The sequence below is a fragment of the Brachionichthys hirsutus genome, chromosome 6, assembly GCF_040956055.1.
Source record: "Brachionichthys hirsutus isolate HB-005 chromosome 6, CSIRO-AGI_Bhir_v1, whole genome shotgun sequence".
NCBI lineage: Eukaryota > Metazoa > Chordata > Actinopteri > Lophiiformes > Brachionichthyidae > Brachionichthys > Brachionichthys hirsutus.
Genome location: NC_090902.1, coordinates 8,894,891 through 8,912,119, shown reverse-complemented (window position 1 = coordinate 8,912,119; position 17,229 = coordinate 8,894,891). Strand labels below are relative to the sequence as shown.

General features: G+C 41.8%; 1 protein-coding gene across 1 annotated transcript; it reads left to right on the top strand.

Moving 5' to 3' along the window:
- The first annotated feature begins 751 nt into the window (after positions 1–751).
- Positions 752–14,674, top strand: pdgfrb (platelet-derived growth factor receptor, beta polypeptide). Its single transcript, XM_068740289.1, has 22 exons — positions 752–800; positions 1,177–1,494; positions 1,647–1,904; positions 2,530–2,660; positions 3,049–3,211; positions 4,328–4,508; positions 5,422–5,537; positions 5,986–6,109; positions 6,195–6,406; positions 6,970–7,064; positions 7,151–7,283; positions 7,822–7,926; positions 8,160–8,270; positions 8,683–8,839; positions 9,019–9,185; positions 10,918–11,030; positions 11,260–11,382; positions 11,497–11,608; positions 12,974–13,073; positions 13,164–13,269; positions 13,920–14,206; positions 14,527–14,674. Exons 1-22 carry the CDS (start codon positions 752–754, stop codon positions 14,672–14,674), a joined length of 3,309 nt encoding a protein of 1,102 aa, XP_068596390.1.
- The last annotated feature ends 2,555 nt before the right edge of the window (positions 14,675–17,229 follow it).

Here is a 17,229-nt window from a genome sequence, read left to right as displayed (position 1 = left end):
GTGCGCAACATGATATCCCAACAGCATTACAAAACTACAGCGCACTTTCAAAATCCCAAGTGCGTCCCTGCGTCAGCAGGGTGCAGCCTGTGACTGGCAATCGTTTTCACTTTTGTTTACACCGAAACCAATTACTGGCTCATCGAGGCTCTTGAATAGCTCGGACATAGCATTGGTGCCGTGCTGCAAAGCCGCACACAAGTGACCCGTTTGTTTTGGATGGAATGCCGGTGAACCAGGAACATAAGGAGCCACACATTGTTACTCTGTCCCGCTGCAGTGAGGCATCAAATACCTCCCCAGTGAGTCGCATCTGCACCTCAGACTCCGCATGCCAGCCAGAACGATGAAAGGAAGCAAGCTCGACAAGGCATAAGGAATTGTATTGGATTCATTTATTATGCGAAACTGTTTTGTGCTGTTTAAATAGTTTGGGGGCAGCTTGTTCTGTCATGTAATCGTTTACTAAACTCGGAATTCATCTGACCCTCTGGAAGCTCTTGAAGGCAGGAAAGAATCCATCATGATATGAGAGGAGATGCAAACTGGAGACAACAGGGGCGAACGTAAAACAAAATATTCCAGCTGTTTCATTTATTTTGCGATGCGTTTTTATTGCAGACGTTGTGAAAAGGATGATCTGTGCTCATTCATTACCGAATGGGGGTCCCTGTGGTTTAATGACCATCGTTAAACCTGTGCTTTTGTTTGTTGTTGTTTTGCAGAATAACGTGCACTGAGGTCCGCCGCCATGAGGAGGGTGATGACATCCACATCTTATTTGACAGTCACAGTCGCAGGTGAGAACACTGTTTCAATGATTTAGTTAAAAGTACATCTGTAATAGTGCCATTCATGGCCAAGATGTCGTGCAAGAATCGACACTTACAAACTGATTATCTTCCATTTTAGACAATATCTAAATTAAACTATAGGATTTAATGGTCACAATGTCAAAAGCCTTGCTTTCTAAATATCCACAACATGCCATTTTGAGTATATCTGTCACTGACACGGCATCATTACCCTTCAGTGCATCCACTCCAGGCATCTCTTATCTGTCACCATTTAGAAATAGAGCAGGATCTGGCATGTATTGTTGATTTAACCTTTGACTTCTTGCTGTCACCTCTCTGACCTCCAACCTGACCTTCCTCCTTGTTGTACCAATTGCAGCTCTCCTGTATTTCTGCGCTGAGCTGAGCTGTTTGGCGATCACTCCCGACCACAAAGAGCTCACCCTGGCCGAGGGCTCCTCGCTCTCTATTGCCTGTTCCGGCTCAGAGGAGATGACGTGGGAGATCAAGAGGGATGACGTACCAAATTTCCAAGTTGAGCAAGTACAAAATGGTCGTCAGATCCTGCAAAATGTCCAAAGCAGTAGCAAAACCAGTGTTTTGACCTTGTGGCATGTGAGCTGGGAGGACACAGGGGTGTATCAGTGCATGGATCAAAGCACTGGAGAAACTAAGGAGGTGGCTGTTTTTGTTCCAGGTGAGGACTGGTTTGGTTTCACTTGGGCTTTATTTGTTTGTCTGTGATTGGTTGAGCATCTTATGCACAGCTGTACACACAAGACGCTATAAAGATTTATCAGCATGCGGTATGGAACTGTACAATTGTTTGAGTCATGCTTCCGTCCACAGATCCTGATGTGTGGTTCATAGAGAGCTCCCACGGCATGGTAACAAAAACCAACGAGGAAAGCACTGTCCCGTGTGTGGTCACAAATCCGAACATCACTGTCACCCTGCATGAGCGGGACACTGACGTGTCCATCCCAGGACTTTATATTCCGAGTGAAGGCTTCAAGGCACTGCTGGAGGACAGGACCTATGTGTGTCGTGGAGAGTGGAACGGGGAGGTGAAAGAGTCTCAGGATTTCAATGTCTTCAGCATTGTGGGTAGGTAGCCAGATTCGGGAGTTTGGTTCCAGAAACAGCCCCTCCCAAAATAAAAATGTGATCATTATTGTCTCACCCCCCCCCCCCCCCCCCCCCCCATATGTGCAGGAAATCCCACGAACCCACAGATGCACACAGTTGGCCCCTTTAATTCAATCTCAGTCTACACCCAAACTATTAAAGTTAATGAGCCTATCTTTAAAAAAGAACCATAAAAATACCAATAAAACCCACGTGACACTTCTTTCTGCAACTTATGCAGCACAATCTGCAAGCTTCACAAACAAAGTATTGCACTGCCAATCCAGAACGTCATTCATTTCTGCATCATCATACATTCTTTGGTCACAGTACAACTGGTGTCCATATGGACCTTCTTTTTCTAATGAGGGAAATGCTGGACTTTTGGTCTTAAAGTGGAATTATTGGCCAAAGAATGCATTAGAAAGCTGTTTAGAGAACATTTGTTTCCGTTGGTGCAGCTGGACGGTTTCTGATTGCTGTGATGAAACTGCATAGGCTTTTTTTTTTGTTCAGTGATTGATTGGTTGTGAGGCTCTTCGACATCTTGTTTTCATAAATCACCACCTCTCCTCTCCTCTCCTCTCCCCCCTTCCCACCCCAGTCCCAGAGGCCATTGACGCCTACATTAATGCGTCAAAGACGGTCCTGAAGCATGGCGAACCGCTGACAGTGAACTGCACAGTGCATGGAGTGGAGCTCGTGTTTTTTTCCTGGGTTGTTCCAAACAGAGAGGTGAGTAGGCGTGCAGAAGAACAAGCTCTCTTGTCCAGCTTTCCCTTTGCGATCACTCTCAGGCCTGATGGCCGAGCCCAAATAACATCAAGATGTAGAGACACACCTCGATTTTTATTCCCATGTGAAAGTCTTCTATACCATGTGATGTTGATATTGCAGTAATCGGCCTGTCTTTGGTTCAATTTTGAATTATTATAAAGATCTCCTCAGAGGATTTTCACGTTTTTTGAGTTTTTTTTTGACAATCACGTTACAGGAAGCAGAACATTTGGAAACACTCACAGCTGTGAAGTATCTCAGGGAATACAGAATTCACGAAACATCGTTCCACATTAATGGTGACCATATTCAGCAAGTTAAGGCATCATTTCCTTCTATTTTTCAGGTTGAGGTCGATCCTCTAACAGACGTCCTGTCTCCAATGAACATGCGCTCCTGTCTCATCTTCCCTCAAACATCGGTGGCCCACAGTGGAAACTACACCTGCCATGTCCAGGAGAGCGTCCAAGGACAGAACGCCTCCTCCAGCGTCAACATCACCGTTCTTGGTAAAAAGACACACACGCACACGCACACGCACACGCACACACACACCAAACAAAAACAAACTGATGGTAGAGAGATTATTATGTTTCCTTAACTGAGAGAAGACTCGTTTTATGTAAACTTTTGAAGGAACTGAAGAAGGCCTCTATTTATTTCTCTTCAAATTGTGAAATAAACCATCAGCATAGTGTGGAAACCCTTGATATACCCTGAAAACCAGCCCTAATCCGGAGGGGGGGTATACCAAGTCTATATTTAGACTTTTGGCTTTAAACAGCAAGTCAAGCACATCGTTTTAAAAAAAAGGTTCCTGGCAAACTCGGCTCCAGAGCCAATGAAGATATTCATCACTCTGAACTTCTCTTCTTTGCTCCTTCCTTACAGTCACTAATCGTTTTTGGGTCTCATGCTTATTTTTGTCTCTAGCGAGGTGTTCTGTGTTTATGGAAACCTTGAATTACTTAAGCCATCATGCTCTATGGTGAACAGGACAGTTCAACAACACTGTCCAGACATTTCAGTGGAAAGGACAGATGCTGTCTGGCCACAGAGTGCTTATAGATGCAGCAATGCAGTATAGCACATTGTCTCCAGCCAGCCATCCAGTGATGCAGCTCGGACATAATCAATATAAAGCATTCTGTTATTTAACAAAGTAATCAACAGAATTAAATTGTGAACGATTGCATCTTATACTTGCATTTAAAAGGGAATCATCATAGTGATAAACTAATAGGGAATTATTGCCAGACTGCACATCTTAAGTTATTTTATGCTTTTAGCTCCTTTTACCTCGTGGTTCCAACCTTTTTCCAGCCTGCATCTTTGCTGTTTTATTTGACTCACATCAACATCGCTTCTAAACCCCCCCACAGCCGACTACCTGCACAGCACCAAGCAGCAGACAGGCAGACTTTAAAGCTATCTAGCACAGCATGTAGCAGCCAAAAAGACTGACACGAGTTTCTCTGGAGAGAAAGCAGAGCTAAAGTGAATGTATGTTCGCTACATAGCCAGAAATACAACTCAGAAAGTGCCTTGTACATGTGTACTTATGTAATCAGTAGCTGACATGTGACTTATTGTGCTTAATGGTGATATTTTATCTTTTTTTTTAGAGCAAGGATTCGTGGATGTGAAGTCTGCTCAGAAACGCAATATTTCAGCCAAGCTGCAGGAGAACGTGGAGCTGAGAGTGGAGATTGAAGCCTATCCCCCGCCTCAGGTTCACTGGAGTAAAGACGGAGCTGCAATCAAGGGCGACAAAACCATCACCACCAGACAAGAGCAGGAAATCCGGTGGGACAGCCAGCAGTACGCTTTAGTTAGTCCCTCGACCTTAAAAATGTCCTCCATACTTTAAAGCAGTTGACTCTATACGAGCTGCTACATTTATTCGATTAGCACTGGCCCTCTGTTAGGGTGTTGGCCTCCAGAGGCGAATGGCTCCCGTCGGTCATCGCCTGATAAGGGCTCCACAGAGAGAAACACAATACTCTCCAGAGGGGCGGGATCATTCAGCACGCTGAAACCATAAACACAGGATACCTGTCACAACTCACAAATGTCTTTCAGACAAAATGCCAAACAGCGTCTTAATCACTGAAGCACGTTCTTACGCTTTTGCAGACATTCAGAACCAACAATAACTGCGACAATCAGCACACGATGAATGTCACGGAACATGTTTTCTCATGTTAATGAAAAAAAACAACAACTGAGAAAATAGGTTAGTTTCCACAACTGAATCAATAATGATCAGAATAAATCAATAAGATAGGGTCCAGTCCATCATGGGATGGGTCTTTCACTAATACAACGCTTACCCTTAGAGGTTGTTCAGGTCTGCAAATGATCTGGAAAGGTGAACACATTTTCACGTCGACCGATCATTTTTCTTCTCATTACAGAAGGTAATTCTCGGTGTGGTTGCCTCTGATCCAATAAAGAAAGATGCAATTGAAAGCAAATAAATGTAGCTAATCAAAATATGTAATGGGGTATGAAGCGAAAGTTGTGTCACAGAAAGCGTACCTATGAAAGAAAGTTTCTTCCCCACTGCACATACCCACATCTGAACAGTATAGAGATAGACAAACACATTTCCTTTGATGACCATCACTCTTCTATTTATGCCATCATGTGGCAGCTCAGAGGTCAAAAGTCGAGAATCATCCTGTTTTATATTTACTCTGTATTTTCTCAACCTCAGGTACGTGAGTATTCTTACCTTGGTGAGGGTGAAGACGGAACAGAAAGGTCTCTACACTGTCCTGGTCACAAATGGAGATGACACAAAGGAGATGACCTTTGGTCTGGAGGTCCTGGGTGAGTGGGTGATTTAACAAAAAACATAATATCCGGAATTATTTTATGGTGTTTTTTTTAAAATATCATTGTTGGTCCTGAATTGCGTTTGACCATAATATAACAGGGGGGTCATCGACTTAGGACCACAATTGGTTCCGAGGGTTTTGTCGTAGACTGTAAGTCGGCCCATGTTAAATTACACTAAGCATGTTATGTTGGGTCGTGATATGGAAAACGAAGAGTAGAAAGAGACAATTTCCTCTCGGTAGGCGCCGTGGATGAGACCACAGAAACTTTCGTGCAGTCGATTCACTCGCTTGCTTTCCGGTACGTTGTTAAAAACACCTCGTAAACACGCCGCATAGGTCGTAGGTCGATGACGCCCGGTACTGCAAAAGAACAATTAGGAAAACATTCGCTTTTGTCCGTGTTATTAATGATGAATGACTGCTTCCCATGCTTACAGTGACACCTCAGATTAAAGACCTGACAGACCATCATCTCCCTGGGAAGAGACACTTGGTGACCTGCGTGGCTGAGGGGGTCCCCACCCCGACCATACAGTGGTTCAGCTGCGACAGCATGCTAAAGTAAGCCACACAACGCCCATTCATCACTGAACAGAAACATATAGCAACCGTGAGCAAACAGATAACTCCATCTCCTGTCCTGTAGGTGCAGCAACCAGACAGCCAAATGGCAGCTGCTGATCCCAGAGCCAGAGGTGTTAACCATCCAGACCAACGTCAGCTTCAACGAGACTCGTAAAACCAGCCACGTGCGGAGCCAGCTGACCTTCCACGAACCCCAGCATGTCACAGTTCGCTGTGAGACCCGCAACCAAGACGGGCTCGTCGACAGGAGGGATGTCAAACTGGTCTCCAGCAGTAGGTGTCATGTGGATGTCCCATTTTGTTTTTAATGGATTTTTGTGTTTTAATGTCACTTGAATTAGCATGTTTACGCAGATTTAACACATTCTAATCAAATAAATACATGATGGTGTGGTAAAAACCTGATCTGACCCATGTGCCCTCCTCAAATTTACTCCCCTCTGGATGCCTCCATGGCAAAAGTGTACACGCACACAAAAATACATCATCATCATCATACATCAACATTTTTCTGCTTTTTTTTTTTCATGAATCGCTTGAACCTGCTTTCAAAAAACAAACATGAAACAATGTTGTGAATTTTAACCCTTTAAATGCCAGTTGAAATGTTTGAAACTATTTCTTATTATTTAAAAGAGGAAAAAATATAAAATAAAAATATTTTCTATAAAATAAATAGAAGGGGGGATGGGGCTTTTGTGGTGATTAGAATCTGGGATATGTCAAAGACTAACAACAAGTATTCAGTTTAACAATGAGTTTCTTTATGAAAATGTTTAACAGCCATAAGAATGACCTAAACCTCATCCCAGCTCATGCTCCATCCCTTGTTGCAGCTCTGTTCTCCCAGGTGGCAGTATTGGCTGCTGTTCTGGCCTTAGTGTTCATCATCATCATGTCTATCATTATTCTCATTGCTGTATGGAGGAAGGTAAGAAACAAGTCGTGCCCACAAAGGATAGTGAATTAGAATGGCAGGCTTGTTCTCAGTTATGTTTTTTTTTGTATTTTTCTCAGAAACCTCGCTATGAGATCAGATGGAAGGTGATCGAGTCTGTGAGTCAGGATGGTCATGAGTACATCTACGTGGATCCCATCCACCTACCTTATGACCTGGCCTGGGAAATGCCACGAGACAACCTGACGCTGGGTGAGTCTACTGTAAGGACGCACCTTGGCAAGGTTGAGCCGCTGCTTTGTGACATTTCTAGTACCCAAGTCAAAAATAAAGTTTGCTGTAGTTTAGTGTAAAGGTTTGTAAAAAGAAATGTGGACATCCATTTGTTGTTTTCAATTTCAAATCACATCGCTTATTCACGTCGATTTAAAGGCCGATTAGTCAACATTTTCCTTGTTAAATCTAATGAGGGCTGTCTGCTGCCTTCAGTGTTGTGTGTAGACGTGGTCATCAGTGGCAGGATTCTCTGCCTGACCCTGATCTAAACCTATTTTGAAAAAAACATATTGCTGTTGATGACATGTTTTTGCTAGTCAGCCGGACCCTTTGGGAGTTTCCAAAAACTCTGCTGCGCCAGATCGGAGCCATCTAACCGTGTTATAACCCGGTTAAGTAGGATTCTAATGCCAAGTTACTTAAACACAGAGAGTGAGGTTTCTATCCCATATGATGCCGGAGCTTCTCTTTCCGGTGCTTCATTGATGACGCTGAGCCTTTCTGTGTGTTTCAGGTCGCACTCTTGGATCGGGCGCTTTTGGCAGGGTGGTCGAGGCAACGGCGTACGGTCTCTCTCACTCCCAGTCCAGCACGAAAGTGGCTGTGAAAATGCTGAAATGTAAGTTAAAAAAAATAAAAAATGGAAGTAACATAACAGAACGCCTCGGCCCCCTGCTGGCATCTATCGAACACCGCAGCCATATTCCTGCGAACACAGCCCGCTGAGCCTTAATTTAGTCGCCAGCCTTGACTGAGTTTCAGCCAGCAGGTTACGCAGCACTTTGGCAAGGATGTGGTGTGATCTCAATATGTTCAGTTCTCATATTGAATGATTTCCCTTTCTCCACTCAGCCACAGCCAGGAGGAGTGAGACCCAGGCCCTTATGTCAGAGCTGAAGATCATGAGTCACCTCGGTCCGCACCTCAACATTGTGAACTTGCTAGGCGCTTGCACCAAAAATGGTCAGCAACTGTACGATCCTGAGATAACGTTGATGTAATTAGTTCTTCATGCAGGTTGTTTAAGCAATAAGAACAGAACTCACCTGGTTTGTTCAGTTCGCAGCAGACATGTGGGCCCAGAGACATTTGTTGCATTAGTTACCCTCCATGTCTCCCTTCTTTGACTGTGAGAGCATAAAAATCTACCAGAAATTGCAATAATGTCTATTAAAAAAATGTAATGTCTAAAAGAATTTGTCTATGGTAGGCTATAAAAAAAACTGCCAGACAATTCAATGCCCCTAAATTTAATATAGTGTGTTTTAAAAAAAAGTATATTCATATGCAGTGAAAAGTACATTTACTTTGTTTAATTATTTGGTAATTATTGTTGGCAGGTCTCACATAATTGTTTTCTCCTTCCATCAATCAGGTCCTTTGTATCTGGTGACTGAGTACTGTCGCTATGGTGACCTAGTGGACTATCTGCACAGGAACAAGCACACCCTCCTGCGGGACTACATTGAGAAAAATGAAGATGATGGCTGCCTTATTTCTGCAAGGAGTACTCCCCTCAGCCAGAGGAAAGGGTGAGATCAGAAGACAAATAATCTTTCTTTTCACAGCTGCACAGAGGACCATCTTGTATCTCATCCTCATCCTGTAATTAAATACAAGGAAAATACCCACAGGTGTAAAGTCTGAACTCATGAAGGACCATGGATAAAGGCAGAATTAGATCATTTTCATACTTCCTTTGCCCCTCCAGCTATGTATCGTTTGGAAGTGAAAGTGATGGAGGGTACATGGACATGAGCAAAGACGAACCCTCGGTCTACGTTCCCATGCAGGAGAAAATGGATTCCATCAAGTACGCAGATATCCAGACTTCTCCGTACGAGTCACCCTACCAGCAGGACATGTATCAGGAACAAGGTCTGAACTGAGTGTGTGTGTGTGTGTGTGTGTTTAAGTTAAATTTGTAGTTTAAAATCACTCTAATTCAGTACACTAAACACAGGAATCAGGAATCTACTGAGTGGAACCTCACCCCCATCGCCATCAGAAATCTACACACATATAGTACATTTAAGTCCCACCTAAAGAATCGGTTCGTTGATAATCAGAGCTGCTATTTACATTTTTTTTATTGTTATTTTTCTGTAAATATGTAATTTTACTTCTATTCTTTTAGGGTGACTTTTACCATCTGTCTTGGGACTGCAGATGAAAAATAGCCTTTTGGCTAACTCTGGCATATTGACTGAAATGTTTAAATGAATATGTACTGTCCTTAATATATAACATTTTTTAAATTAAATTAACATAAAAGAATAATGAAATAAAGTTGAGGCCAGCCACGATGTGCTTGCTGCTTGCAGTGGAGGAATTTCTCAATGTGAATGTATTTTTATTCATTGCACTAGAAATTGTCAAGGTTGTGTGGCTCCCCAGATGCGGTGCGACGAGACACTAAACAGTTCTTTAATAATACAATTTATATAGTCCCGATAACATGAGGCGGGCTGGCGTCACTAACGTAAGAACCCCGCCACACAAAAACCCTTTGCAGCAGAGAACAGACTGACGTCACCAAACAGAGGCCAGGGAAAGAGGCAGGCTGGTGATGAGCTCAGCTGGGATGTGGATCAGGTGTGTCTCGTGCGTTTCAGCCAGTCTGTCCTCTGCCACGCCCAAAAACTAAATGAAAGAGGCAGAACATGAGTGAGGAAGGGGACACAGAGGAACACAGAAAAAGAAACAATAAAAGAAACAACATAAGAAATAAAGTTGTTTATTAGCAGTCGATGTTTTTGTGTTGTAAACCAGTGATCACAGAGCAGCTCAAATGTACAGCTAAATCTGAGTGCATGAAGGGCACGAGCTTTGTTTCAACCCGTGAAGTCACAGGACAGAAGGGGCGGCTCTGGGGGGGGCCTAGAGCCGCCCAGGCCCAGACCAATGGGGGGGCCTGGGCTCCAACAATGTGACATTCACTAAATACAGTGCCTGGCAAAAGTGCTCAGCCCTCCAGCTCAAGCACAAATTTTTACGACTGTTCATGATGAATTACATTGAATTTGTCTCGAGGTCTAATGTAGTGTAAATAAATAATGGATCAGCAATAACAATTACAGATTTCAATGTAGTACACCACCTGTTTGAGAGGAGCCTCAGTTAGATAATGAGTCAACCAGGACGATGCCAAATCAAGCAGCGCCAAACAAATAATAACAAATAAAACATATAGCACACAGTGAACTCCACAACACTACTACACAGATTCCAGCACACAAACAACCGTAACTGATACACACAATGTATCAGCTACCACACATGAACTAAGAGCTGCGAGGGCAAGTTTGGGTGGACATCAGCCATCCCTTCAGATGTTTTTAAAAGTGCTAAAAGTGGGGCATTCCCTAACGGTGGATGGAATGGCATTCCAGAATTTACCACCCTTGACAGATAAAACCATCTGGCCAAAGGTGCCTACATGGAATATGGGGGAGCTAATCAAAGATCAGAGTGATAAATACTGGAAAATAAAATAAAACAAATCACAAACTCGACCTTATATAAACTTTCACTTTATTGAGCAGACTTAACAGGACAACAGAGTTGCTTCTCGCCTTCTCTTCCTTATTTCTGTTTGTTTCCATTTCAGGTGGGGGCAGATTGGACCTGGCCATCAGCGACTCTCCCATTCTCACTCATGATGATCTTTTGGGCTTCAGCTATCAAGTGGCAAAGGGGATGGAGTTCCTCGCCTCCAAGAATGTAGGATATGAGGATTAGTGTTTAGATCTAGTGGAAGGATTGTAGGAATTTTCTTTACTAAAACAATAGTTCCACATTTTAGGAAACGCTTACGGTAATACTTTTCCGCCTGTGAGTAGAGCAGTCAGTTAACAGCATCTAAATTAATATTTTGATTTTTTTATAGTCTGCATACAAATGAAAGTGTGAAACCAACAACCGAATTCCAGTTTATTTTACTCCACCATAGTGTGTCCATCGTGACCTAGCGGCCAGGAATGTTTTGATCTGTGAGGGCAAACTGGTGAAGATCTGTGACTTTGGTCTGGCGAGAGATATCATGCACGACTCCAACTACATCTCTAAAGGCAGCGTAAGTAGAAAAATCAGTGCACAGGTCAAGTATATGTTCGCCGACTGCATAATAAAATATACATATACTGTAAAACCTATTGTTTTGTCTTGTGTCCTTTTCCCTCTCACCCAGACATTCCTACCCTTGAAGTGGATGGCACCAGAAAGTATATTCCATAATTTGTACACCACCTTGAGTGATGTGTGGTCGTATGGCATTCTTCTTTGGGAGATTTTTACACTGGGTTAGTCCAAATAACACACACACACACACGCACACACACACACACACACACACACACACACACACACAAAGCCGCTCATTTCAACCCAGAACTTGGTTCCAAGAACAGCAACTCATCCTCTTTAATCAGTTAAAGAGGATGAGTTTCGATGAGGATGAGAAAAATTCATTATACAAAAACTACATGAGAAATGGAACAATAGAAACTGAAAGAAAATAATAATAAGGCATACAAGAACAAATTGACAACAATTCTGAGAACCTGAAAAAATAAATATTACAGTGATATTATTGAGCTCCTTGAAAAGTTGTTTTCAGACACTGGAGTTTGTGGAAAAATCCGAAATACTAAGTGACAGTCAGTGTGGTTTTAATAAACTAAACTTATAGAGGTCATATTGTACCAGTTGCATATATGGAATTGTTGGCACCTTCTTAAATGTGAACTTTAAATGAAGAAAATATGCTTCTGTGTAACTGCAATGATTGCATAGACAACTAAAGCAAATCTCAAGTTCCATAATACATACGGGCACAGACCAAGGCAGGTAAGAACCCAAATGCACGACAGTAGAAAGGAAATCCACTAACGGAGCTTTATTATCCAAAACCAGGCTTTCAGTCCAAAACAGAAGACAAATCCTGATAGGGACAGGCAATGAGGTGTTCCAAAATCAGGTAATTAGAACAGACGGGCAGACAAATCCAAAGAAACAGGCAGGGCAGGTACACAGGAATCAAGATCAGGGTTTAGAGTGCTGGAATGAAGGACCAGTCACGACAATCTGGCAGGAGCAGAGCTTAAGTAGTTTCAGGACTGATGAGGGATGAGTTGCAGATGGATATAGAATATAGGTGAGCGGAATGAGCTGATTGTAGGGGAAGAATATGGAAGACAGGAGATGTTAGTGCATGGAAAAGCACCGGCCCGCGGCTCAAGCTGTGACTCACACCAGTTTTTTTGAAGCCTCACATGAGCCTCTCACCTCATTAGGCACAGTTAAGCTTTAAAATTGGCTTTTCCTTGGTCAGAATATTGTAAAAGAAAAAAAAAACACCCAGAATTTTTGAAGCAGCTATAGAAACAAAGGAGACAGTTTAGAGTTTAGAGTCAGTGAAAGGCAAATTCACAATACAGCCTCTGTATGTTATAACCAGAACCACTGTAGTATCCCGTCCATGACGTCTACATCCAGGTCCAGTGTTGTTTTCCAGGGAAAATACATTTAATTTACTCGATATTTTGGTGTGTGCTTGAATTCCACTTTAAAGTTTACACCATCTTACTTTTCCAAGTACTTAATTTTTCTCACCTTGCATGACTTGTGATGGTCCGATTTGAAATTGTTTGATATTCCCTCTGCAGGAGGAACTCCTTACCCCGACTTGCCAATGAACGAGTTGTTCTACAGCGCTTTGAAGAGAGGCTATCGAATGGCTAAACCGGCCCACGCCACAGATCAAGTGTAATCCTTTCTTTCATGCAACCACTCCAGTTACTCTGCCATGACCAAGAACAATAATATATAAACATTGTCGCATTCTTCATATTGCAGTTATGCTATCATGAAGAAGTGCTGGGACGAAAAGTTTGAGAAAAGACCCGAGTTTTCCTTTCTAGTCCACGATGTGGGGAACATGCTGACAGACAGCTATAAAAAGGTACTTCGTTTTTAAATCAGTGCTGAAACAAATGGAATAAAAAGAAATCCCACGTTGCTGATTTAAGGATGTTGCTTCGTTCTTACTTGAGGTGCTCTACAAGCAATGTGAAGAGTAACTTTTGAAATGTACATGGTTACAGATTATCCTGTAAATTACTGTGTAAAAACAAAGCAAGTTATAATGACACAATTACCCCATCAAAGTAATGCAACTTAATTTGATATATTTTTGCTTGTTTGTTTTAAAATAGACAATGAACCTTGATTTTTTTTTAAAGGTAGACTTCTCCTTCAATATGCACTGACACAATATAGATACAAATAATTTCCTGAACACACATAGATACAAACAATGACATTGACCAGATACAAACAAGTCTTTGATGTTGTTGTACTGATATTTATCCAATGCCTGTGTTGACTCTGTGGGTGAATTCATGAAACTTGGAAAGGTAAGATAGTTTGGACACTCTATGTAAGATTTGTTTTACTAAAATTACTAGAGAGGTGGATCCATTTAATCCACTCACTGTTCATTGAAAGAAGTCAGTGAGGCTGAAAACTTTTACCTCTCTAACCTCGATTTCACGAGTTGATAAATATACTTCTCATTCCTTGAATAATCAAAATATTTTCTTTCAATAACAGAGATACAATCAAGTCAACGACAACTTCCTGAAGAGTGACCACCCTGCAGTTGCCAGAACTAAACCTCGACTCTCCTCGCCCTTTACGATCACCAATCCATCATTTGGCTCCCTTTCTCCGGTCACCATATCTTTACCTCTGGACAACCAGAGGCCGAGTCCAGGGGAATTCAGACAAGAGGCAGACACAGAGGACGTCGCGACTTCGTTCAACGAATACATCATTCCAATCCCAGACCCCAAACCGGAAGAAGCCTTCGCTGACGTGCCTTCAGAAAGCCCTGCCAGGTACATGTATAATGAGGACACGGGACACAGTGAATTTGCCAACAGACACCCACTCACCCAGATGTTATGTTGACTCAATGGCTGCATTGTGACATGTTTTAATAGCCTATTTATTTATACATGCCACAAAGAAGGGTTGTTTTAGGAACAAAAATGTTCAAATAAACAACAAATACTTGTGAATTATCACGCCCACTATCAGGGGCGGGATATATATAGTTGAAGTGTTAAAAGCAGATAAAATCGATTTGATCGAGTGTGACCAGCGGCAGTCATGGCTGAGTACACTGTGAAGTTCCCTTTTGGTTGGCTGTCCACAGCTCCCTGGATCCGGAGGAGGAGACTGACTCCATGTCGCAGGACACGACTGACACACTTCCGGAGGAGGACAGGCTGGAGGAGACCAGCGAGAGAGATGCCCTGCTGGGGTTTTCAGCAACGCCCGAGGTAGAAGACAGCTTCCTGTAGCCTCATGTAGGAAGCCCTGACAAAAGAACTCTTTTTTTCCCTTTTTTTAAAAAACCTAGCTGAAAAAGGGAGCCAGAATAAACTAGAACCGAGCACAAAAAGAAGGCAATCTTTTATTTACACTAAGCATTCAAAGGTTTTGGTTTTCTCTGAGATTTTACAAAATGCTTAACAAACTGATTACCGGTACAAATAATATGCACGATGTTGCCAACAAAGTTTCTAGAATACAAATGAGGCAGTCACCTCACACTCATGAGTTATTTTACATCGAGTAAGCATTCATTGGCTGTCTGGGAGGAATACATACACCTTTTAAGCCACTTTTAGTCCCAATTGTCCCACTTTTACTGACAATTTTATTAGTTGTTAAACACTAAAAACAAACTGTAAACACCTTTAAAAGTAAACTGATATTTTTCTAAATGCAGTATATTTGGGAATCATAATTATAGAACCATTCCATGTTGTTGAATATTAGGAAGTGAATTACTACAATGGTATTCACAGTTTATAGTTTTGTTAAAGGACCTGAGATATAAATTCTACATGCACTGGTTAACTGCCAGACTTTCTTTCCACATGGCTACGTACACCATACAAAGGTCACCAGTTTGTGTTTGTGAAAATTACATGAAATGTGTTTGTGTGTCAGTGTATTTTTTACTGGTCTTAAGTCCATTTATTTCATAGTTCTGTGCCAGATTTGCACTTTATTTAGATAAAAATATTAGTATACATAAAAAGTTGTAAACTCGTGCAGTGTCTTGCTTGGCATCTGGTACTGATGCTTGTAGCATTTTTAACCCTTTATTGCCAAATGTATCATATTAGATACACATGGCTTTTCAGGATTTTGCAAAAGTTACATATATATATTTTTAAATACTAAATACTTTTTATTGATTTGTCCCTCGGAGGGCAATTTGGTTTACAGCAGTTACACCTTCTAACTGTAGTCTGCTGCTGGTCGCCGCGTGCGCATGCGCCCAGGCAATGTGGGTGAAGTGTCTTGCCTAAGGACACAACGACAGTGTACACATGTGCCTCAGCCAGGAATCGAGCCGCCAACCTCTCGATCACAGGACGACCCTCTCAACCACCTGCGCCACCATCGCCCCATATTAGAGCACTTAATAAAAATGTATGGCTTTTTTTTTTTTTTTGACAAATTTGTTAGAAGGTTCCATTTCAAAATGTTTTAGTGTTCTGACAATTATCGGGCTTTAAAGGGTTAAGAAGCGCATATTTACACTACTTCACATTAAAAAGGAGGATCAAAGCATGAATATTGCAATACGCTGAAGCCTCTTAGAAATAACCAGTGCCTTTGGGAGAAACACTCATAGCAGTTTATGCTTCTTATTGAATTTTTTATATATATTGCTCTACATGAGGGCAACAGTACCGTGGTAGCCCTGTTGCATCACAGCGAGAATGTTACAGGTTCAAATCCAACTTGGGGCCTTTCTGTGAGGAGTTCTCTCCGGGTTCTCCGGGTTCTCCCACCAGCAAAAACATGCAACGTAGTTGAATTGATTACACTAAATTGTCCGTAGGTGTGAGTGTGTGTGTTAATGATTGTCTGTCTATGTGTGGCCCTGCAATGAACCGGCGTCTTGTCCAGGGTGTACCCCGCCTCTAGCCCGTAGACTGCTGGGATAGCCTCCAGCACAACCCGCGGCCCTGTTGCGGATACAGTGGAATGAAGGATAGAATGAATGCTCTGTTACAATTTATTTACGTTCTCCTTAACATTTCAGGATATTGTTCAATCATTGAGTCTTCATTTGATTTCCACCAAATTGCTGTGATATGTGTGAACAGATTTACAGTAAAAAAAATAGCTTTTTAATTGCATATCTGATCCGAAAACTTGTCCTCAAATTCAAAAGAATTGCTCAGCTACATCTTGAAATAGAGAATTTTATTTTAAGACTTATTCTAATTCCCAAATAAAAGTATTTTTGTATCTCTATGCAGCAAGAAAAAAAAAATACTGAAATGATTTACATGTTGTAAAAACAGCTTGTATTATTGATTTACAATGCATACCGTAAAGGCTAAAAATACATAACTACCAATGTGAAGTACAGTCCAGATGAACAGCTCTCCCATACTGATCATTTACTAGCTTTACAGACAGAAACAATAAATCAGCTTTTGATCTATCATGTTATTGATTACTCACACATTGGATGTGGTGCGGTAAATGAGAGGATACTCAGAAGTGATAATAAATAGTGGTTTACTGCCATAGTACAAATGGAACATGTGCATGAGTGAAGACAGGATTGCCTTGTTGCTTACTACATTAAGGGCTACTGTTCAAACAAAATGCAACATAGCTAGCTCTATGTATAAATGTAAAGATATTTTTAGTCCTCTGGTACGTTGCATAACATTCACTTATACAGTGATTCATCCTCCACACATACGCCACTAAACACCATACTGTCATTTTCTGTAGCAATTTAAAATGCACAAGTTCACTGTATCACAATCTATGGTACCAAAGAATTTAACGTTTACAAATGTATTTTTTTATCTGCCAA